This window comes from Rhinopithecus roxellana, chromosome 6, assembly GCF_007565055.1.
Source record: "Rhinopithecus roxellana isolate Shanxi Qingling chromosome 6, ASM756505v1, whole genome shotgun sequence".
Classification (NCBI taxonomy): Eukaryota; Metazoa; Chordata; class Mammalia; order Primates; family Cercopithecidae; genus Rhinopithecus; species Rhinopithecus roxellana.
Window position 1 is genome coordinate 101,843,410 of NC_044554.1, and position 23,934 is coordinate 101,867,343.

Sequence of the window (23,934 nt, forward strand, 5' to 3'; positions counted from 1 at the left end):
AAGTGACAAGGTCGTGAAAGTCAAGAACTACTCCAGATTGAAGAAGACGAAAGAGACATGATTCCTAAATGTAACATATGATCGAAATGGGATTCTGTCACCACAGAAGACACTGTGGGGAAACAGGAGAAACCGTAGATTAGATGGCAGTGATGTGTCAGTGCTGACATCCTGGTTTTGATGGCCATATCATGGTTACCTGGTGAGTGTCCTTGGAAGTACATATTCCAGTATTTGGGGATGATGGGGCTCATGTTAGCAGCTCACTGTCAGTTTTTTTTTTTTTTTTGTATGTCTTTATACAATTCAAATTTGTTTGTAAATTTGAAATATTTCAAAATGAAAATTATCTTCGACATTTAAAAATGTTTCTCCTTTTTTATTTAAAACACAAACTGGTGCAGCCTCTAAAGGGAGACAATTTAGCAGTAACTAGTGAACCTGTTTACCTTCTGACTCACCAACTCGACTTTTAGGAATTTATTCCGGAAATGAACTTGCAGACAAATGAAAAGAGAAAGGTACAAGACTTCACTGCAACACCATTTGTTATAGCAAAAGACTGGAATCTACCAAAATGCCCATCATTAAGAGACCGACTGAGTAGACCATGGTATATCCACACGATGGCGTGTTATGTATCAGCAAAGAAGAGGACGAGTTTGAGAACTAGAGCTATAGGGAAAAAGAAGGTACCAAAATAGAAATCAGGATTCTCTGAATATATTTGCTTATAGAATTGGCTTTGAAAGCATGTAAATATATTTTATCTATTCATGACACTAAATTAATTTTTTTTTTTGAGACGGAGTCTTGCTCTGTTGCCCAGGTTGGAGTGCAGCAGCACAATCTCGGCTCACTGCAGCCTCTGCCTCCTGGGTTCAACCGATTCTCCTGCCTCAGCCTCCCGAGTAGCTGGGATTACAGACATGCACCACCATGCCCAGCTTTTTTTTTTTTTTTTTTTTTTTTGTATCTTTAGTAGAGATGGGGTTTCACCATGTTGGTGGTGCTGGTCTTGAACTCCTGACCTCAAGCAATCCATCCACCTTGGCCTCTCAAAGTGCTGGGATTACAAGTGTGAGCCACCATGCTCAGCCAGCACTAAATTAATTTTTAAGCCTTTGGAAAAGAAATTCTAAAAAATGGAAGGCAACGTTAAGCACAGGGACAGAACTGTATACTGAGTTGCTGGCATAACAATATGGAAAGTAACTATTTCACATAACTTTGAAAGATGGAACTTTGTACATCGTAGTGGGATGTACTCTTAAGGACAAAGAAAATAAGGTTTTCAACTGTTTTCAGCTGTCAGAGTGTTGGTGGGAGTGGCATGGCAGATTTGTGTCTTTAAGACAGTTGTAATTTTTGTGGGGCTAAAGCAACTAAGTGATTATGTTGATGTCTTTGGGAACTGAGGTTTTCAGCCCAGTCTTAACTTTAAATCTGAATTGGGACTATAATGATTTTACTTTTGAAAAAAAGAGGATTACATGTAAAAAGGCCTGGAAATAAGACTTAACCTAGTGGCACTTAGCTTCCTAGTAACAGAAAAATAAGCAAGTTTCTTGGATAAATACATGATTGCAGGTCAGAAGCAGATAATGTATAAGATGGAACATCTCATCATTCCAAAAAGCAAAGATACTACGCTATCAACTATCAACGTGGGCTTGTCAAAAAGACTCTTAGGCCAACTTGAAGAGGCTCCTGCTAGTTAAAGATGGGAAAGTTTACAAATTCATAATAATAATAACTGCAGTGGACTGAAATGCTTCAAATACATTTCAATCCATAACTATTCAGTACTGAATTTGTATGAAACTTCCAAATCAAAAATCTCTTTTAAGATTTTTAGTAAGAAACTGGAGCTTTATTGGTGAACATAACATTTTCTACATCTGGTTTTATTCTTGTGATGACTTCATTCAAGACTTTTTTTTTCTTTTTCTTTTTTTTTGTTTTTATTATACTTTAAGTTCTAGCGTACATATGCACAACATGCAGGTTTGTTACATATGTATACTTGTGCCATGTTGGTGTGCTGCACCCATCAACTCATCAGCACCCATCAACTCATCATTTACATCAGGTATAACTCCCAGTGCAATCCCTCCCCCCTCCCAACCTCCCCATAATAGGCCCTGGTGTGTGATGTTCCCCTACCAGAGTCCAAGTGATCTCATTGTTCAATTTCCACCTATGAGTGAGAACATGCAGGGTTTGGTTTTCTGTTCTTGTGACAGTTTGCTGAGAATGATGGTTTCCCGCTGCATCCATGTCCCTACAAAGGACACAAACTCATCCTTTTTTATGGCTGCATAGTATTCCATGGTGTATATGTGCCACATTTTCTTAATCCAGTCTGTCACAGATGGACATTTGGGTTGATTTCAAGTCTTTGCTATTGTGAATAGTGCCACAATAAACATACGTGTGCATGTGTCTTTATAGCAGCATGATTTATAATCCTTTGGGAATATACCCAGTAATGGGATGGGTGGGTCATATGGTATTTTAGTTCTAGATCCTTGAGGAATCGCCATACTGTTTTCCACAATGGTTGAACCAGTTTACAATCCCACCAACAGTGTAAAAGTGTTCCTATTTCTCCACATCCTCTCCAGCACCTGTTGTTTCCTGACTTTTTAATGATTGCCATTCTAACTGGTGTGAGATGGTATTTCACTGTGGTTTTGATTTGCATTTCTCTGATGGCCAGTGATGACGAGCATTTTTTCATGTATCTGTCGGCTGTATGCATGTCTTCTTTTGAGAAATGTCTGTTCATATCCTTTGCCCACTTTTTGATGGGGTTGTTTGTTTTTTTCTTGTAAATTTGTTTGAGTTCTTTGTAGGTTCTCGATATTAGCCCTTTGTCAGATGAGTAGACTGCAAAAATTTTCTCCCGTTCTGTAGGTTGCCTGTTCACTCTGATGGTAGTTTCTTTTGCTGTGCAGTAGCTCTTTAGTTTAATTAGATCCCATTTGTCAATTTTGGCTTTTGTTGCCATTGCTTTTGGTGTTTTAGACATGAAGTCCTTGCCCATGCCTATGTCCTGAATGGTATTACCTAGGTTTTCTTCTAGGGTTTTTTATAGTTTTAGGTATAACATTTAAGTCTCTAATCCATCTTGAATTAATTTTCGTATAAGGAGTAATGAAAGGATCCAGTTTCAGCTTTCTACTTATGGCTAGCCAATTTTCCCAGCACCATTTATTAAATAGGGAATCCTTTCCCCATTTCTTGTTTTTGTCAGGTTTGTCGAAGATCAGATGGCTGTAGATGTGTGGTATTATTTCTGAGGACTCTGTTCTGTTCCATTGGTCTATATCTCTGCTTTGGTACCAGTACCATGCTGTTTTGGTTACTGTAGCCTTGTAGTATAGTTTGAAGTCAGGTAGCGTGATGCCTCCAGCTTTGTTCTTTTGACTTAGGATTGTCTTGGCAATGCAGGCTCTTTTTTGTTTCCATATGAACTTTAAAGCAGTTTTTTCCAATTTTGTGAAGAAACTCATTGGTAGCTTAACGGGAATGGCATTGAATCTATAAATTACCTTGGGCAGTATGGCCATTTTCATGATATTGATTCTTCCTATCCATGAGCATGGTATGTTCTTCCATTTGTTAGTGTCCTCTTTTATTTACTGAGCAGTGGTTTGTAGTTCTCCTTGAAGAGGTCCTTTACATCCCTTGTAAGTTGGATTCCTAGGTATTTTATTCTCTTTGAAGCAATTGTGAATGGAAGTTCATTCATGATTTGGCTCTCTGTTTGTTACTGGTGTATAAGAATGCTTGTGATTTTTGCACATTAATTTTGTATCCTGAGACTTTGCTGAAGTTTCTTATTAGCTTAAGGAGATTTTGGGCTGAGACAATGGGGTTTTCTAAATATACAATCATGTCATCTGCAAACAGGGACAATTTGACTTCTTCTTTTCCTAACTGAATACCCTTTATTTCTTTATCTTGCCTGATTGCCCTAGCCAGAACTTCCAAAACTATGTTGAATAGGAGTGGTGAGAGAGGGCATCCCTATCTTGTGCCAGTTTTCAAAGGGAATGCTTCCAGTTTTTGCCCATTCAGTATGATATTGGCTATGGGTTTGTCATAAATAGCTCTTATTATTTTGAGATACATTCCATCAATACCGAATTTATTGAGAGTTTTTAGCATGAAGGGCTGTTGAATTTTGTCAAAGGCCTTTTCTGCGTCTATTGAGATAATCATGTGGTTCTTGTCTTTGGTTCTGTTTATATGCTGGATTACATTTATTGATTTGCGTATGTTGAACCAGCCTTGCATCCCAGGGATGAAGCCCACTTGACCATGGTGGATAAGCTTTTTGATGTGCTGCTGGATTCAGTTTGCCAGTATTTTATTGAGGATTTTTGCATTGGTGTTCGTCAGGGATATTGGTCTAAAATTCTCTTTTTTTGTTGTGTCTCTGCCAGGCTTTGGTATCAGGATGATGTTGGCCTCATAAAATGAGTTAGGGAGGATTTCTTCTTTTTCTATTGATTGGAATAGTTTCAGAAGGAATGGTACCAGCTCTTCCTTGTACCTCCAGTAGAATTCGGCTGTGAATCCATCTGGTCCTGGACTTTTTTTGGTTGGTAGGCTATTAATTATTGCCTCAATTTCAGAGCCTGTTATTGGTCTATTCAGGGATTCAACTTCTTCCTGGTTTAGTCTTGGGAGAGTGTAAGTGTCCAGGAAATTATCCATTTCTTCTAGGTTTTCTAGTTTATTTGTGTAGAGGTGTTTATAGTATTCTCTGATGGTAGTTTGTATTTCTGTGGGGTCGGTGGTGATATCCCCTTTATCATTTTTTATTGCGTCTATTTGATTCTTCTCTCTTTTCTTCTTTATTAGTCTTGCTAGTGGTCTATCAGTTTTGTTAATCTTTTCAAAAAACCAGCTCCTGGATTCATTGATTTTTTGGAGGGTTTTTTGTGTCTCTATCTCCTTCAGTTCTGCTCTGATCTTAGTTATTTCTTGCCTTCTGCTAGCTTTTGAATGTGTTTGCTCTTGCTTCTCTAGTTCTTTTAATTGTGATGTGAGGGTGTCAATTTTAGATCTTTCCAGCTTTCTCTTGTGGGCATTTAGTGCTGTAAATTTCACAATGCTTTAAATGTGTCCCAGAGATTCTGGTATGTTGTATCTTTGTTCTCATTGGTTTCAAAGAACATCTTTATTTCTGCCTTCATTTCGTTATGTACCCAGTAGTCATTCAGGAGCAGGTTGTTCAGTTTCCATGTTGTTGAGCGGTTTTGATTGATTTTCTTAGTCCTGAGTTCTAGTTTGATTGCCCTGTGGTCTGAGAGACAGTTTGTTATAATTTCTGTTCTTGTACATTTGCTAAGGAGTGCTTTACTTCCACCTATGTGGTCAATTTTGGAATAGGTGCAATGTGGTGCTGAGAAGAATGTATATTCTGCTGATTTGGGGTGGAGAGTTCTGTAGATGTCTATGCAGAGTTGAGTTCAATTCCTGGATATCCTTGTTAACTTTCTGTCTCGTTGATCTGTCTAATGTTGACAGTGGGGTGTTGAAGTCTCCCATTATTATTGTATGGGAGTCTAAGTCTCTTTTTAAGTCTCTAAGGACTTGCTTTGTGAATCTGGGTGCTCCTGTGTTGGGTGCATATATATTTAGGATAGTTAGCTCTTCCTGTTGAATTGATCATTTACCATTATGTAATGGTCTTCTTTGTCTCTTTTGATCTTTGATGGTTTAAAGTCTGTTTTATCAGAGACTAGGATTGCAACCCCTGTTTTTTTTGTTGTTGTTGTTGTTTTTGTTTTTGTTTTTTTTGTTCTCCATTTGCTTGGTAGATCTTCCTCCATCTCTTTATTTTGAGCCTATGTGTGTCTCTGCGTGTGAGATGGGTCTCCTGAATACAGCAAACTGATGGGTCTTGACTCTTTATCCGATTTGGCAGCCTGTGTCTTTTAATTGGACCATTTAGTCCATTTACATTTAAGGTTAATATTGTTATGTGTGAACTTGATCCTGTCATTGTGATATTAGCTGGTTATTTTGTTCGTTAGTTGATGCAGTTTCTTCCTGGCATCAATGGTCTTTACATTTTGGCATGTTTTGGCAATGGCTGGTACCGGTTGTTCCTTTCCATGTTTAGTGCTTCCTTCAGGATCTCTTGTAGGGCAGGCCTGGTGGTGACAAAATCTCTTAAGTATTTGCTTGTCTGTAAAGGATGTTATGTTATTTCTCCTTCACTGATGAAACTTAGTTTGGCTGGATATGAAATTCTGGGTTGAAAATTCTTTTCTTTAAGAATGTTGAATATTGGCCCCACTCTCTTCTGGCTTGTAGAGCTTTTGCCAAGAGATCTGCTGTTAGTCTGATGGGCTTCCCTTTGTGGGTAACCCGACCTTTCTCTCTGGCTGCCCTTAACATTTTTTCGTTCATTTCAACTTTGGTGAATCTGACAATTATATGTCTTGGAGTTGTTCTTCTCGAGGAGTATCTTTGTGGCGTTCTCTGTATTTCCTGAATTTGAATGTTGGCCTGCTTTAGTAGGTTGGGGAGGTTCTCCTGGATGATATCCTGCAGAGTGTTTTCCAACTTGGTTCCATTGTCCCCCTCACTTTCAGGCACACCAATCAGACGTAGATTTGGTCTTTTCACATAATCCCATATTTCTTGGAGGCTTTGTTCATTTCCTTTTCCTTTTCTTTCTCTAGACTTCTCTTCTCACTTCATTTCATTAATTTAATCTTCTTCAATCATTGATACTCTTTCTTCCAGTTGATCGAGTCAGTTACTGAAGCTTGTGCATTTGCCACATATTTCTCGTGTCATGGTTTTTATCTCTGTCAGTTTGTTTATGGCCTTCTCTGCATTGATTATTCTAGTTATCCATTCTTCCATTCTTTTTTCAAGATTTTTAGTTTCTTTGCACGTAGTTCCTTCTTTAGCTCTGAAAAGTTTGATTGACTGAAGCCTTCTCCTCTCAACTCATCAAAGTCATTCTCCATCCAGCTTTGATCCGTTGCTGGCAATGAGCTGTGTTCCTTTGAAGGGGGAGATGCACTCTGATTTTTTGAATTTCCAGCTTTTCTGCCCTGCTTTTTCCCCATCTTTGTGGTTTTATCTACCTTTGGTCTTTGATGCTGGTGACGTACTGATGGTGTTTTGGTGTGGGTGTCCTTTCTGTTTGTTTGTTTTCCTTCTAACAGTCAGGACCCTCAGCTGTAGGTCTGTTGGAGATTGCTTGAGGTCCACTCCAGACCCTGTTTGCCTGGATATCAGCAGCACAGACTGCAGAAGATAGAATATTGCTGAACAGCAAGTGCTGCTGTCTGATTCTTGCTCTGCAAGCTTCGTCTCAGGGGTATACCCCACCGTGTGAGGTGTCGGTCTGCACCTAGTGGGGGATGTCTCCCAGTTAGGCTGCTCAGGGGTCAGGGACCCACTTGAGCAGGCAGTCTGTCCATTCTCAGATCTCAGCCTCGGTGCTGGGAGATCCACTGCTCTCTTCAAAGCTGTCAGACAGCTGTCAGACTCCACCCAGAGGTGGAGTCTACAGAGACAGGCAGGCCTCCATGAGCTGAGGTGGGCTCCACCCAGTTCGAGCTTCCCCCAGGCTTTGTTTACCTACTTAAGCCTCAGCAATGGCGGGCGCCCCTCCCCCAGTCTTGCTGCCGCCTTGCAGTTAGATCTCAGACTGCTGTGCTAGCAATGAGGGAGGCTCCCTGGGCATGGGACCCTCCGGGCCAGGTGTGGGATATAATCTCCTGGTGTGCCGTTTGCTAAGACCCTTGGTAAAGCACAGTATTAGGGTGGGAGTTACCCAATTTTCCAGGTGTTGTGTGTCTCAGTTTCCCTTGGCTAGGAAAAGGGATTCCCTTCTCCCTTGCACTTCCCAGGTGAGGCAATGCCTCACCCTGCTTCAGCTCTCGCTGGTCGGGCTGCACCAGCTGACCAGCACTGATTGTCTGACACTCCCCAGTGAGATGAACCTGGTACTTCAGTTGAAAATGCAGAAATCGCCCTTCTTATGTGTCACTCACGCTGGGAGCTGCAGGCTGGAGCTGTTCCTATTCGGCCATCTTGCTCCCTAACCTCATTCAAGACTTTTAATGATAACCTCTTCAAATATTTGAAAGCCACAATTGACAAGAAAGCCTTTGCCCAAGTAGGAGGTCACAATTACCGGGAATTATTTATTGCTTTTTCCTAAGTTGAGATAAATTCTTTTCTTATCATTAACTAGAATTCAGATAATTAAGTCTCTTTAAATTATACTGTAAGGGTACAGTGTTTCTTTATGTCAGCAGTTCTTCGTTTTATTTCTTTGACAAAAGTAATGAAGAGTTTTGTGATCATGTGAATGGATTTGGAATCTGATCAAATGTTTTTAATATCAGGTATTTCAAAATAATGGGCATTTCTGTAGACCTACCTACATGGATGCTGCTCTACCAGTCTTAATTATTTTTCTTTAGGGCTTAAACACTGACTTCCTTAGGATTACAAAATTGATTATATCTCACAGTTTTTAACACCATAACGTAGTTGAAATATTGCTTTGAACCCATACATTTTACACGTACATGTTAGTATATGCCATGATCTAAATATTAGTGTCCCTCCAAAACGTATGTTACAATTATAGTCCCCAGGTGATGGTGTTAGGAGATAGTGCCTTTGAGGGGGATGATGAGATCTGGAGGGCTGGTTGGGATTAGCGCCCTTATGAAAGAGACCTCTGAGTGCTAGCTAGTCCCTTCTGTCATATGAGATTACAGTTAGAAGGCACCATCTCTAAGAAAATAGGTCCTCCCAGACACTGAATCTGCCTCGATCTTGGCCATCCCAGCTTGCAGAACTGTGAGAAATAAATGTTTGTTGTTTATGTGCTACACAGCCTATGATATTTTTGTTATAGCAGCCTAAACTAAGATTATACACTTTTCACAGGCTCTTGCAGCAGTCTATTGCATTCACTCAGGTGCTCACAAATGTCATTTAAGAGGCCATTTTTGATACCAATAACCCCTGCTTTAACCAATCTTCAAAGTGAGACCCCTTTACCAAAAGTAATAACAACAACAGCGATGATAATAATGATGCATTGTCCACAGATTCTTGCAAAACTCTTTGGACAGCCAATGCATGTCAATTTGAAATTGCAATAGAAAATTTAAAAGTTTCCACTTTTGAATAATATTGTTTGAAGATGCATGGATGACAGGTCAGATGACCAGAGAAGAATTTCATCTAGATCATTAAATCAAACAAGCTTCCACTGCGCACCAGGAGAACTGATGTTAGTAACAGCACTTGATGTGTAGCACGAGTCTGAATCTCTCAAAAGAAATTCTTGGGACAGGCATGGTGGCTTATTACCTGTAATCCCAACACTTTGGGAGGTTGCAGTGGGAGGATCACTTGAAGCCAAGGGCTTGAGACCAGCTTGGGCCACATAGTGAGACCCATCTCTACAAAAAATGCAAAAAATTAGCTGAGTGTGATGACTCACCTGTATGTGCAGCTACTTGGAAGGCTGAGTTGGGAGGATCGCCTGAGCCTGGGAGGTCGAGGCTACTGCAATGGGCCATGATTGAACCATTGCATCCCAGCCTGGGCGACAGTGCAAGACCACATCTCTAAAATAAAAATAAAAATAAAATAACTTATTTTGTCAAAAATGACATTCTGATTCCATATTTTTCACAAAGCAAGAAGCAAGTGGGACCGTAGCATCTTGGATTTTATTAGATTTGCTATTCTGGTAACATCACTTAATGAGGAATACAGCTCTATAGGCGGTGTTTTACCTAGAGACCTTCTCTGCGAATACAACAATGGATTTCTTGATTCCAAGGCTCTTCAGATTGAATTTTGCTATAAATTGTTTATACCTTTTTACCATCATTGGTATCCAAAACTTTTAATTTTTTTCTCTATTATATATTCCAAAGTGTTTGTGTAAGCTATGACCATTTCATTCCCAGCAACTTATCTGGTGTATGATAGATACTGTAGTGCTGCCACCCAGGTTGGTTCTTTAGGGTGACACAGCTGTCCCCAGTGCTGGCACATAGGCTGCCCAGCTCACAGCTGCGACCTTCACTGAGAACTACCTGACCAAGGTGACACCCCTCCCATGGGTCATCCTGTGGCTAATGGCTGGCTGCCATGGCCACAGGAAAGCCCAGTCCCCTTGCATCAGTTGAGGACAACTTAAGACACCTCTATTCCAGAGCTCCCCAGAGAATCAACTGAGGCCTCAGCTACTGCCGTCCTGTGGGACAACTTCTCCTTCTGCCCAGTCCTGGTCTCCCCACTTCCTGGCAGATGACTCTAATGAGTCCTAATGAAACTTAGACTCCAAACTCTTCATGCCCAGAGTCTATGACTGGGGCAAACAATTGAAGACAGGTCATTTTTTTTTCTTGTACCATAAATAATGTTCAAAGCATTGATTTTGAGGGATTCAAACTCATGCCATACACCAAGTGCTGTTACTCACATCAGCACTTATCAATCTTCAGTGGAGTCTTGTTTGATGTAATAATCTTCTAGACTGGGTGTCTCTGGGTCATTTGACCTGTCATCCATGCATCTTCTAACGGTATTATTCGAAAGCGGTACTTTTCTTATTTCCTGTGCTCCATTGGTCCCAAACATGTTGCTGACAGTTTCTAATGCACCCTGGCAAAATGAGCAATTCTGCGATTGCAGGAGGAATTTTGGCTTTGGCTGTTAAATGCAGGACATTGTAACTAGCTTCTTGTATTCAGTCTGACACAGTTGTGGCCCACTCATAAATACTGCCGCTTCTTACTGTGTAACTGCAGACCAGTTTCTCAGTTCCGATCTTTTTCTGTGTGAGATCAATGCTTTAGGGAAAGGTGCTGGCATAATTTGCCTGACATCATTGCATCTTCTGATTCCTTTTTCATTAAATACGACATTGAGACAGAAGAAGACAGGATTATTGGAAAATGCAAATCTGAGTTTGAGATCATTTTCATTATAATTTCCTGAGTAGCAACTTTTTTTACTACTCTACTTGGTGCACTCGATGACTTTCTTTAATTAAAAAATGTTTCTTATTATGATGGGACAATATCTCTATAAATGTGCAATAGTATTAAAAATATCAACTTAAGTAATTTTACTAAACATGTAGGTATTTAAATATAAAGGTATATAAAGTGGCCTGTAGGTCTTAATGGCTTCAAAAATTAACTTTTCAAAAAGTTTTGATTGCATACAACCTCAAGAATGTTTCAAAATAAACCAAGTTGAAAAATTCAAAAAACAAAGCCTGCATTAAGCAAAACAGGCAACATTGACATTCCTTTTTATTTGATTGGACAATTAAAGTTCTGAAAAACTCGTGAATATAAATGTGAGTGATGTCATCTCTGATCCAAAATATTTTGAAAAGTCAGTTATTTGAAGCTATAAAACCCTACAGTCCTCTTTACTGAGTTGATTTGACTATGTAACTTATTGTAACATTTTTAAAAATATGTAAAAACAGTAATTTATTTTGAGATTCCATCAAAAATCAGATCTTGCTGAATTTACATCATCACTAGCCAGGAACGAAGGGAAGGGGGTGGGGGGAAGAAAATTTTAAAAATCGTTTTTATTTTAATAAGGAACACCTAATACCAGATAATTGTAAACATAATCATACATTTCACTTAGTCACATAGGTAAAAATACTAGCAAATTAATTGAATAAGAAATGCCCCCACATGCTGAGCATGTTACTGAACCAAACTGGGTTCATTTGCCCCTGCATGAGAGGAAGATGTTGAAGCACTGGGTTTGTGCAGCGAGAAAGCTTTATTGCAAGTCAGCTGGCGAGGAGCAGGAGGAAAGACTCAAATCCATCTCCCCACGCTGGGAGCTGTGCCGGGCTTTATAAGCATAGAATAATGACGCGTGATCTGATTGGATCTTGCAGTGGGGTAATGCCAGAGCTCGATCTGATTGGATCCTGGCTCCAGCTTTGCAGTGTCCATTTCTTAATTCAGTCCCTGCTCTTCTGCCTGAGCACTTAGGTTCCCCCACTGTGGTTGCACACTTGGTTCATCTGGGTGTGCTCAGAGTACGTGGCCTTCAACCTGGGGGTCTGTGGCAACTAAAAAACAACTCACAACCTACTTACACACAAGTCGAACCACATTGTGAAGCGGCATCATTGTCTAGGGTAATACCCAAAGTTTGTTGTCTCACACTGAGGAAATCAAGGACGCAGACACACAAGGAGTGAGGTTAAAAGCGGAGGTTTAATAGGCGAAAGACAGAATAGCTCTCTCCTGCAGAGGGGTCTGGAGTGGGCTTTTCCAGTCTGCCACAAAATGCAAAGGATTTTACAGATGAGCTGGAGGAGGCAATGTCTGATTTACATAGGGCATGAAAGATTGGTCAGACCAGGTGTGCCATTTGCATAAGGCACAAAAAACTGGTTAGGACTAGATGTGCCATTTGCATAGTATGCAAAAATCTGGCCACCCCCACCCTAATCTTTTATTATGCAGATGGGTTATCTCCCTGGCTGGTGCCTTGTTGCCTGCGTTTTTACTGTACACATGGTGACAAAGAAAAGGGAAGATGGAGCCTCCATGTTGAACGTGTCTGGCCCTCAGGTAGCCCTTTTCTGTTGGCACAGCTGCCAGCATTCACCCGTGCAAGCTTCTAGCTTGCTTATCTGTGTCTGCAGCTCGATTTTTCAGGCTGCTCTTTGTTAGAAAAGAAATGATTTGAGAGCTCCTTTTTGTTAAAAGGGAAGCCTTGCCAAACACTCTTTTACTCTCACTATCTGCCTAAATAACTTCTTTCTAGCCCCTGTATCAATTGGTCCTGTGCCTGGTACAGACAAATTCACAGATGAGAAGCAACCTGCAAGTGAAATAAAACAGCTTGATAAGAGGGGTCCGTGGGGGTGTCAGGGAAGTGGGGTGTGGCTCAGCCACCCTGTGCCTCTCTGCAGCAGATCTTCTCAAGAGAGTTACCGGGTTTGGAAAGTTTACAGGAACCACATGCATGGTTTTGTTTTACTTTTCTTTTTTATTTTATTTATTTATTTTTTTTTTTGGAGTACTTTCAGATTCATAGAACAATTGAGTAGAAAGTTCAAAGAATTTTGATGTACTCCCTGCCCAACATGTACAAAGCCTCTCCCATTATCAGCATCCCCCACCAGAGTGGTACCTTTCTTATGATCAGTGAACCTAACAATACATCATTACCTAAAATCCATAGTTTACATTAGGGTTCACACTTGGCACTGTGCATTCTATGGGCTTTGAGAAGCATATGGTGACGTGTATCCCCCATTATAGCCTACAGAAGAGTTTCCTTGCCCTCCAAACCCCCGTGCTCCTCCTGTTCACCCCTCCTGACTGCCAATCCCCAGCAGCCACTGGTCTTTCTACTGTCTCCATAGTTTGACCTTTTCCGAAATGCCATATATAGTTGGAATCACACAACACGTGGCTTTTCCACAATGACTTCTTTCACAGAGTAATGTGCAATGCATGTGTATAGTGAAAACATAGCATGTGTATAGTGAAAACAGCATGAAATGTAATTTCAACAGTTGCAATTTTTTTTTTCTTTTTTTAGATGGAGTCTCGCTGTGTCACCAGGCTGGAGTGCAGTGGTGCAATCTCGGCTCACTGCAACCTCCACCTCCCAGGTTCAAGCGATACTCCTGCCTCAACCCCCTGAGTAGCTGGGACTACAGGTGTGCACCACCATGCCCAGCTAATTTTTGTGCTTTTAGTAGAGATGGGGTTTCACCATGTTGGCCAGGATGGTCTCTATCTCTTGACCTCATGATCCACCCACTGCAGCCTCCCAAAGTGCTGGGATTACAGGCGTGAGCCACCGCGCCCGGCTGACAGTTGCAAATTTTTGAATGGCTGTAAACAGTGGTTTATGGCTATGAAAACTAACAGACATCAGTGTCTCTGGGCCCCTGTGTAATCCATCCGAGGCACAGTGAGAGACCACTGCACTGTCCCACCTCCTTCCCTACCCACTCCTGGAAATCCCCTCTTCAGGTAGGAGAAACTGCTACTCTCTGATCCAGGTTTCACACATTTCCATGACAAATAAAACCCCTAGCGCCTGAAACTGCTCTTCTGGTTTCTTCTTTCACCTGTGATTATTCCCGGAGTGTCGGGCTTCAGGACAGAACACCTTGTCATTGGCTATGAGCATCAAGACAGTGTCGAATGGGTTTAGGCTGCGAGCCTGCTCAGGCGGGTGCTTGGGTGGGGGGAATTTTCCAGTGAAAAGATACTTTTCTGCTCAATGAAAACCAGAAAGGAGCATGACACCTGTCACGTTACCAGCCTGCCTCCAGGCCTGCCACTGGAGGCACAGCAAGAGCCTAATGCTAATCATCCAGGGAAGAAGTGCCTCTTGAGGCTTAGTCTGAGCAGCAGGAGAACACGCTGCACACCAGAAACCCCTTTTGCCTTCACTTTTCTGCAGGATAGTTGGACTAAGCCCTTGTCTTCGTCTTAAGAAGGGGCAGGGTTATGTAACCCTCAATAATTAAGACCTTGCCAGCCATAACCACTCTTTTATTTTCAACACTGTCAAGAAGGATTTGCTGGCTGTAACTCTTTCTCACTTGAAGGCATTTTTAATTCCATTGTCCACACATTCGTGAGTCATTTCTGATGGCAATAATCAGGACAAAGAGAAGCCAAAGACCTGGGAATAAAAGCAAGCTTGGTGATTTTTTGAATTAAGGTATTGAGAGAGAGGAAACTGAGGCTTTAGAACCTCTCTTGGCCTGTGACTGGGAAAGGAGAGTGTGTGCCCATAGGTCAGGCTCCGAATCTGACACCAGGGGACCCAGGTAGAGTGAGTGTCACAGCCAGGGACTCAAGGAGTGTGAGTGTCACAGCCAGGGACTCAGGTAGAGTGTGACAGCCAGGGACTCAGGTAGAGTGAGTGTGACAGCCAGGGACTCAGGTAGAGTGTGACAGCCAGGGACTCAGGTAGAGTGAGTGTCACAGCCAGGGGCTCAGGTAGATCGAGTGTCACAGCCAGGGACTCAGGTAGAGTGAGTGTCAAGGCCAGGGGCTCAGGTAGAGTGAGTGTCAAGGCCAGGGACTCAGGTAGAGTGAGTGTCAAGGCCAGGGGCTCAGGTAGAGTGAGTGTCACAGCCAGGGACTCAGGTAGAGTGAGTGTCAAGGCCAGGGGCTCAGGTAGAGTGAGTGTCACAGCCAGGGACTCAGAGTGTCACAGCCAGGGGCTCAGGTAGAGTGAGTATCACAGCCAGGGACTCAGAGTAAGTGTCACAGCCAGGGGCTCAGGTAGAGTGAGTGTCACAGCCAGGGACTCAGAGTAAGTGTCACAGCCAGGGGCTCAGGTAGATCGAGTGTCACAGCCAGGGACTCAGGTAGAGTGAGTGTCAAGGCCAGGGGCTCAGGTAGAGTGAGTGTCACAGCCAGGGGCTCAGGTAGAGTGAGTGTCAAGGCCGGGGGCTCAGGCAGAGTGAGTGTCAAGGCCAGGGGCTCAGGTAGAGTGAGTGTCAAGGCCCGGGGCTCAGGTAGAGTGAGTGTCAAGGCCAGGGGCTCAGGTAGAGTGAGTGTCAAGGCCAGGGGCTCAGGTAGAGTGAGTGTCAAGGCCAGGGGCTCAGGTAGAGTGAGTGTCAAGGCCCGGGGCTCAGGTAGAGTGAGTGTCAAGGCCAGGGGCTCAGGTAGAGTGAGTGTCACAGCCAGGGGCTCAGAGTGTCACAGCCAGGGGCTCAGGTAGAGTGAGTATCACAGCCAGGGACTCAGAGTAAGTGTCACAGCCAGGGGCTCAGGTAGAGTGAGTGTCACGGCCAGGGCTCTGGGGTAGAGTGAGTGTGAGAGCTCGTGATTTGAGGTAGTCCACATACTGAGAAGGGAGGGGAAAATGCCTTGGTAAATGGGTGAACTCAGTTAGGAGTTTGTTTCTCTGTAACCATGGTGCGCCCTGGAGAGGCACTGCCTCCAGGATGCTGGACCAGAACTTGGTGTGAGGATTGTGCTGCAGCCAATCAAAGGTACAGAGGTCCTCTTGAATCTGCAGGAGACAGCTACTTATTTAAATTATGCAAATTTTTTTCTTGAGTATGATCTGTGTAGCCTTATTTCAGAGAATTTAACAACATTTGATATTTGGTATTCTGGCATTCCAGAGTCAGTAACTGGGCTTCGTGGAAGCCCGGAGCTAAATTTACCGAGAATGAGATGCCTTCCTCAATCCCACAGGTTGTGGGTTCTAAGAGAAAACATCATAACAAATGTTGGTCTTTTCCCAGTAGCTCCTGGTGTTTATTCTTTCTTTTCCCTTTTCTGTTTTCTCCTTCCTCCTCTTTTGTTTTCTTTTCTTTCTTTCAGCAGAGATTGTTCTGGTCATCTATTGCTGCCTGACTGACTATCCCAAAACTTGGAGATTAAACACCTGTTTATATGTCATGATTTTGCGGGTGAGGAGTTGGAGCAGGGCTTGGATATGTGACCGTCTGTGCCTCTCATTCAGTTGGGAAGATGGTTTCGTGCACATGTTGGCGCCGTGGCTAGGAAGGCTCCCTGGGCTGTCCACTGGGGCAGCTGCCCCTGGCCTCACCAGCCTGCAGCCTCAGGATCCCCACACTCCTATGGCTGCTCAGGGCTCCCAGCAAGCAGCAGAAACTGCTGGTTTCTTAGGACCTGGGCCATATTCTATTGGTCAAGCAGTCTCAGAGCCTACATTGAAGGGTTTCAGACATAGACAACACCCCTTCATGGGAAAAGTATCGAAGAATATGTAGCATTTTGTATTGTTTTATTTTTTTAGGGATGGGGCCTTACTCTGTTGCTTGGAGTACAGTGGCAGGATCATAGCTCACCATAACCTCAAACTCCTGGGCTTAAACCATCCTCCCACCTCAGCCTGCCAAGTAGCTAGGACTACAGGTGCATGCCACCATGCCCGGCTGATTTTTTACTTTTGTAGAGACAGAGTCTCACCCTGTTGCCCAGGCTGGTCTCAAACTCCTGGTCTCAAGCAATCCTCCCACACCAGACTCCCAAAGTGTAGGGACTACAGGCATCAGTCACCATGCCCTGCCTGCAGCATGTTTGAAAAGTGAGCTTTATTGTGGTTTCATAATTTACATACAGTAAAACTCACCCTTTCTAGTGTACAGTTATATATACATTTTCACAAACATCTTTAGCCCACATTCACCAGCGTGATGGAGATATGACTATTTCTGTCACCTCCCCTAAAAATCTTTGTGCTTTTATATTCACCCCTTTACCCCTGCCCCAGCGCTTGGCAAACACGCTGTTTTCTCTTCTTCTATCTTTGCCTAGTTCAGAACGTCATATAAACGCAGCGTGCAGTGTGCAGTCTTCGGAATCTGGCTTCCTTCCCGTAGTGTCATGCATTTGAGATTCACTTGTGTTCATGTGTATGAGTATTTTGTCCTCTTCTACTACTGAGCAGCATCCCATTCCATGGACACACTACAATTTGTTTCCTATCCATTGGTTTAAAAACATTTAGGATGTTTGCAATTTGGGGTGATTATTAAAGCTGCTATGAATATCACATTCATTCATTCATTCATTCATTCATTCATTCATTCATTCATTCATTTATAGACAGGGTCTCACTCTGTTGCCCAGGCTGGAGTGCAGTGGTGCAATCACAGCTCACTGCAGCCTCAACCTCCTGAGCTCTAGTGATCCCCCCACCTCAGTCTCCCAAGTAGCTGGGACTATAGGTGTGCACCATCACGCCCAGCTACTTTTTTTATTTTTTATTTTTTGTAGAGATGGGGTCTCGCTGTGTTACCCAGACTGGTTTCAACCTCCTGGGGTCCAGCGACCCTCCCACCTCGGCCTCCCAATATGCTGGGATTACAAGTGTGAGCCACTATGCCCCGCTTCATATAGATTTTTTATGTGAACTTTTACATCTCTTGTGCACAGTTACCCAGGGGCAGGATTGTCAGGTCACGTGGCTCGTGCATGCTTAACTTCGTAAGACAGCACCAAACAGTCCCACCAGGTGGCCGTGCCACGGGCATCCCCATCTCATACCGCGAGGGCCTCGGGCGCTCCACATCTTCACCGACACGGGTTGTTATTGCTGTCGGTTTGTGTAGTTTGAGTCCTTTGAACAGGGGTCCAGGGCATCCCATCACGGTAAATGGGATGGTGAGGCTCTCTTCACTCATGGATTTCGTGCCCTTCTATTGGTTTTGGTGAAGTAACTATTCTTTTTGTGCACATTTTGGTTTTCTTATAGTTGAATTTTGAAAATTCTTTACATTTTCTGAACAGTAAGTTTTTGTTCTTTTCCTTTTTTATTTGGAGAGACAAAGTGTTACTTGGTTGCTCACTGCAGCCTCACACTCCTGGGCTCAAGGGATCCTCCTGCCTCAGCCTCCCGAGTAGCAGGGACTACAGACACGCACTACCACACCCAGCTGATTTTTTTTTTTAATTTTGTAATTCTTTGTCTCACTATGTTGCCCAGGCTGACCTCAAACTCCTGGCCTCAAGCGATCCTCCTGTCTCAACCTCCCCAAGTTCTAGCATTCCAGCTGTGAGCCATGAGCCACAACTCCCGGCCTGGATAAACATGCTTTATTGGATATCTGTCTTACACTTATTGTCTCCTAGTCTGTGGCCTGTCTTTTCGTGTTCTTAACAGATGTCTATCATGAAGTCAGTTTTATTTATTTTTCTTTTATGGATTATGTCCTTGGTATTGTATCTGAGAAATGTTTGTCTAACCAGGTGTCACAACTATTTTTCCTAGAAGTATTATAATTATAGGTTTACCTTTATGCCTCTGATCCATTGTGAGTTAGGATTTATAAATGGTATGAGGTATAGATCCGGGTTTTGTCTTATTTTGTGAATGAATATCTAATATTTCCAGAACCATTTGTTGAAATTACTATTTCTTTGTGCTTTTATTGAAAACCAGTGATACATGTGTAATTTCTTGCCTGTCTTCTCTGTCACTGATCAATGTGTCCACCCCTTCTCCAGTAACACCCTGTTTTAATTACTATTGATTTCTAGTTTTGAAATCATACAGTAAAAGTTGTCCAATTTTTTTTCAGACTTGCTTTGGCTATTTTTACCTTGCTTTTCCATATAAATTTTAGAATCACCTTTTCAATGTCTAAGAAATATCTAGTTGTGGTTTTTTGTTTTTTTGTTTTTTTTGTTTTTTTTTTTTTGAGACCGGGTCTTGCTCTGTCACCCAGGCTGGAGTGCAGCGTAGCTGTGATTTTGTTGGGGATTGCATTCACTATATTGATCAGTTGGGGGAGAATTGACCTCTTTACTGCGTTTTCTTCCAATGCATTCATGTGATATGATTCTCTATTGACTTAGTATTTAGTTTCCTTCATGTTTTATAGTTTTCAGTACACAGATATTGCACACCGTTTGTTAAACATATCTATTTTATGTTTTTAGAGCTTAAATAAGATATTAGCTGTAGGCGTTTTATAGGTGCCCTTTTTTTTTTTTTTTTTTTTTTTTTTTTTTTTTTTTTTTTTGAGGCGGAGTCTCGCTCTGTCGCCCGGACTGGAGTGCAGTGGCCAGATCTCAGCTCACTGCAAGCTCCGCCTCCCGGGTTTACGCCATTCTCCTGCCTCAGCCTCCCGAGTAGCTGGGACTACAGGCGCCCGCCACCTCGCCCGGCTAGTTTTTGTATTTTTAGTAGAGACGGGGTTTCACCGTGTTAGCCAGGATGGTCTCGATCTCCTGACCTCGTGATCCGCCCGTCTCGGCCTCCCAAAGTGCTGGGATTACAGGCTTGAGCCACCGCGCCCGGCCTAGGTGCCCTTTTTAAAATTTAGAATGTTCCTTTAAATTCCTGCTTTGCTGAGAGGGTTTTTTTTTTTTTTCATTTTTAAAAAATCACAATTGGTTATTAAATTTTCCCAAATGCTTTTCCTAAATCTATTAAGATGTTCATATGTTTTTCTTCTTTATTCTGTTGATGTGATGAATTACTTTGATTGCTATTCACATCTTGAGCCAGTCTTGCATGTATAAGATATACCTCGCTTGATCAGGCCAGATTATGACTGTTATATGTTGTTGAATTTTATTTTCTAATTATTTGCTTTAGGATTTTTTGAATTTGAGTTAATGAGGGATATTGGTCTATAGTTTTCCTTCAGTGGCTTTTTCTGATTTTGGTGTCAGGGTAATGCTTTAGAATTGGTTTAATTTATTCTTCAAATGTTTGGTGGAATTCACCCATGAAATACACGTACTTCTCGTCTTTGTTCCTCTGGATGCTGTGTGTCTGCAGCTCCCAAAGCTTCCGTCCTCTCTCGTAGCCCACATTCAGCCTTCAGCCATTCACTGAGGATTTGGGGTGAATTTCAGAATTTCCATTGTCTCCTCCTCCCGCACTCTGTGACGGGTGAGTGGGACCCATCCTGACTCCTTGGAGAGGCCCATCTCTCCTTGTGTTTCCGACCACTTGGCTGGTATGCAGCCTAAGCTGTCTTATGGGCTCAGGAAAAGTGATTGTTTTGTACTTTGTTCAGCTTTTCTTGTTCTTAGGTGAATGTGACGTTCTTTCCAATGCTCAGCATCCCAGGCACAGCAAGCCCTGTGTCCATTTTTAACCCACACATTTTACAGGATGGCAAGTAGGGCAGTTTCCTGGTGACTTAGAGAGGGGGCTGAGGGGCATCACGCCGTGGCCAGCAGTGGATGGGGACAGAGGGCCCTCCTACATGCCTGGGAAGAAAAGACTTGAGGGGCTTGGCCAAGTGTATACTTGTCTCATCTCTGCCTGAGACAGGCTTTTGGGGAAGGAAGCTGAGAAGAGTGTAGTGATTTTCACCAGGACCGCATGGGATTCCGTGTGTTCTGGCGAAGAAGACCCTTGTTTTTGTTTCTCTGTCTGATCCATAGGATCCCTTAGGCTTCTGTGCCTCACTTTTAGAACAAGCACCTGAAGAGCCAGGACCTTCCTTCCACCCAGTAGAAGTCTTGATGGTGCAGCTGGAGGCTTGGCCCCTCTCTGCAGGCCACCGGGGTCCCCATCCTGAAGATGCTAGCCAGGCCCACTGCCCTTTCTGAAAGGCCTTCAGTTCCCCCGTTGCCTTCTGTATACGTGATTAACTGCGCTGCTGGGCATGGTAGGAAATCCCAGAGAGACCCGTGCACTGTCAGCACCCCGCTTCCCCCCGCCTCTCATCCAGCCGTGCTCCCTGTGCACCCATCCTCACCAGCCTCCTTGGCAACACTTTGCCTTTTCCCACGGCTTTCCCAGTGGAGAGTGCCCTTCTCAAGACCTTACCCCTCACAGGCCACCCTTCCTCCCAAACACAGTCCAGATGAGGCCCTCCAGCCCTCCCAGGCCAGAGGCAGGGACCTGCCCTTTACCAGTTTACTGCTCTGCAGAGCATCTGCCTCTTACAGTTACACAAGTGTGTCCACTAGAAAGGGCATGCCTCGAAGGCAGTCATTTGGCGGGTATATAATTGGGTGCAGTAGCTGTTCTGTAAAAGAGAGAAACCACGGAAAATCAAAAAATGATTGTCCCCATTGACAGACAAAAAGAAATATAGCCTCCAACAGTGTATATGGGAGGAAGGTGATGATTTTGTTTGCTTGTTTTGTTTGTTTGTTTGTTTGTTTTTGGTTTTTTTTTTTCCATGTAAGGAACAATTCAGCTTGAAACATAGTGGTATATGTTGAGGAAGGATTTCTAGATGAAACCTTGCCTTGATCTCAAATATCTGTTCATTGAAACAGAAATTAGAGAAAGCTTTGCTTGCCATCCACCTTGGAACCACAGGAAAGGCCCATCTGTGGAATGAGAGGATGGTCTAGTCCACCTTTCTGCCTCTGCCTGAAAGAATTCTGCAAGAGAAAATGAAAAATAGCCCAATTCTGTTTCTTGGTAATGCCACTGTAAGCTTCCCAAAACATTCATCACGCTTCCTTGGTCTCAGTGCAGTCATTGCCTGTGAGCGTGATGGCAGCTAAGGGTTTCCTTTCTGTCTCTCCTCCCCATGGTGCCTCCTGCCATTTGTTCTGCTGTCGTCAATGACCACCCTGCCACAGTGCCCACCGCGCCCCCGCAGAACGTGCAGACGGAAGCCGTGAACTCCACCACCATTCAGTTCCTGTGGAACCCTCCACCTCAGCAGTTTATCAACGGCATCAACCAGGGATACAAGGTACGTGGCCTGGGTTCAGGGCCTGTGGGCAACTGTTGTTGTCTGGAGCCACAATGTGACGCAGCTGGAGGCGGCCCCTCCTGTGCCTCAAGAGCCGGTTGCGTCAAGATACAGGGCGTCTTGACCTTGGTGAGACCACCATTTATTCCAAAGTCTTGGCATCAGTTCTGCAGGTTCAGAAATTCAAATTCCTAGTTATCAAGAGGATGGTTCAAACATCAGTGAGCAATTTCTTATGAGAAAGGCCATTGATTTTTAAATGGCGGGTGGGAGACCTGTCTCAGTGAGTAGAATCAACATTTGCACAAACCACTTCTTCCCAGAAGGAGGTCCTCTCAGGAGAACACAGGCCCCGAGCAAAGGCAACAGCATGAGTGGTATTTCCATGGAGAAAGGATATTTTTCTTTCCCCGCTTTCTACTTCAGGGAGAGTTCTATCTATCTAAAGAACTGAGACCAGTTGATTCCAGCTACCTGCCCGGACTGAATTAGACACATAGACAAATTTCCACCATCCGACTTCTTGTGTCTGTAGCTACCAGAGTGTGTTAACTTCACTGATGTACCAGGATACACCGTCCCGAAGCACAGCTGATCGTCCCTTTCAGATCAGCTTCTCCTGATTGGATTTGGGAGCCCACCTTGATTTTAGCTGCAATGGATCCTCTAATCGTCTTTAACAGCCGGTAGACAGGGGAAGCTCTTTACAGTGCAGGGATTCCATCTAGTTTGCCTCAATACCTGGTAATTTCACATTCAGAAGGTGAGTTTCCTCAGACACAAGGTTCATTTTTCCCTGCCCCCAGTTGGATTCAACTTGCTACAACACCGATTTGTCTGCCAGAAAGGCAGAAGTAGCTGGAAATTTCCCGTCTTTTGTTTATCCTCGGAGGTATCCAAAGACAGAAGCTTTTGTGAAAGAAAATTGTATTGATCAAGCAAGATGCTTTTGCCTTCTTGGCCTCTCCTGTCGAATCTCATTGGTGAGGCCGCGGTGTTCACTTGATGACTTCGTTGTCAGTTTGATCTGCGTAAATACGCTTTGCGTCTGGCAGCATGTCAACTTTCAGACCCAATTCGTCCTAGAAATGTTTGGTGCCTAAGGAATTAAAACTCACACACATACGTAATGCTGCCAAAACATGAACACAGCTTTCCTTAGGATGTGGATATAGACTGTATTTCTTTAAAATTGTAACCAGTCTCCTAAAATCCTTTTCACGAAACTAGTGTGATATAAATTATAAATAATTAAGGTTATTCCTGTTGAATCATGGATGTCTTTTTTGAGACAAAGTAGGTGCTTTCCAGAAAAATATTTGTGTTTGTTTCATTGCACTGTTTCAGCTGAATTAACTGATGATTTCATCTTTATTCTTTACTGTTATATATATATTACATGGTATATATCATGTATACTATATAGTATATAATATATAGTAGACATGTTATATAGTATATGTTATATATCTGTATATATTATATATGTATATAATATACTACATATGCTGTATAGTATGTTATATATAACATGTATATATAATATATACCATATATGTGTATGTTACAGATGTGTATATGTATATATGTAATATATATTATACATTTTTTTAACTTTCTTAAGTGAAGAGAGGGTGAAGATTTGAGGGAGTGTCCATTATTCCAATATGAGTTAAGTAGTTATTTTATTTACATATACAAGTATAAAATACATGTAAATATACATGCTTGTA

At 42.8% G+C, this 23,934-nt stretch overlaps 1 protein-coding gene across 2 annotated transcripts in view; it reads left to right on the forward strand.

The window, feature by feature from the left end:
- Positions 1-23,934, forward strand: part of SDK1 (sidekick cell adhesion molecule 1) — a 982,307-nt gene that overhangs the window by 739,027 nt on the left and 219,346 nt on the right. For both annotated transcript variants that reach the window (XM_030933228.1, XM_030933229.1), the window contains one exon: positions 22,086-22,201. In XM_030933228.1, coding sequence (XP_030789088.1) covers positions 22,086-22,201 — 116 coding nt within the window. The remainder of the gene's footprint in view (positions 1-22,085; positions 22,202-23,934) is intronic.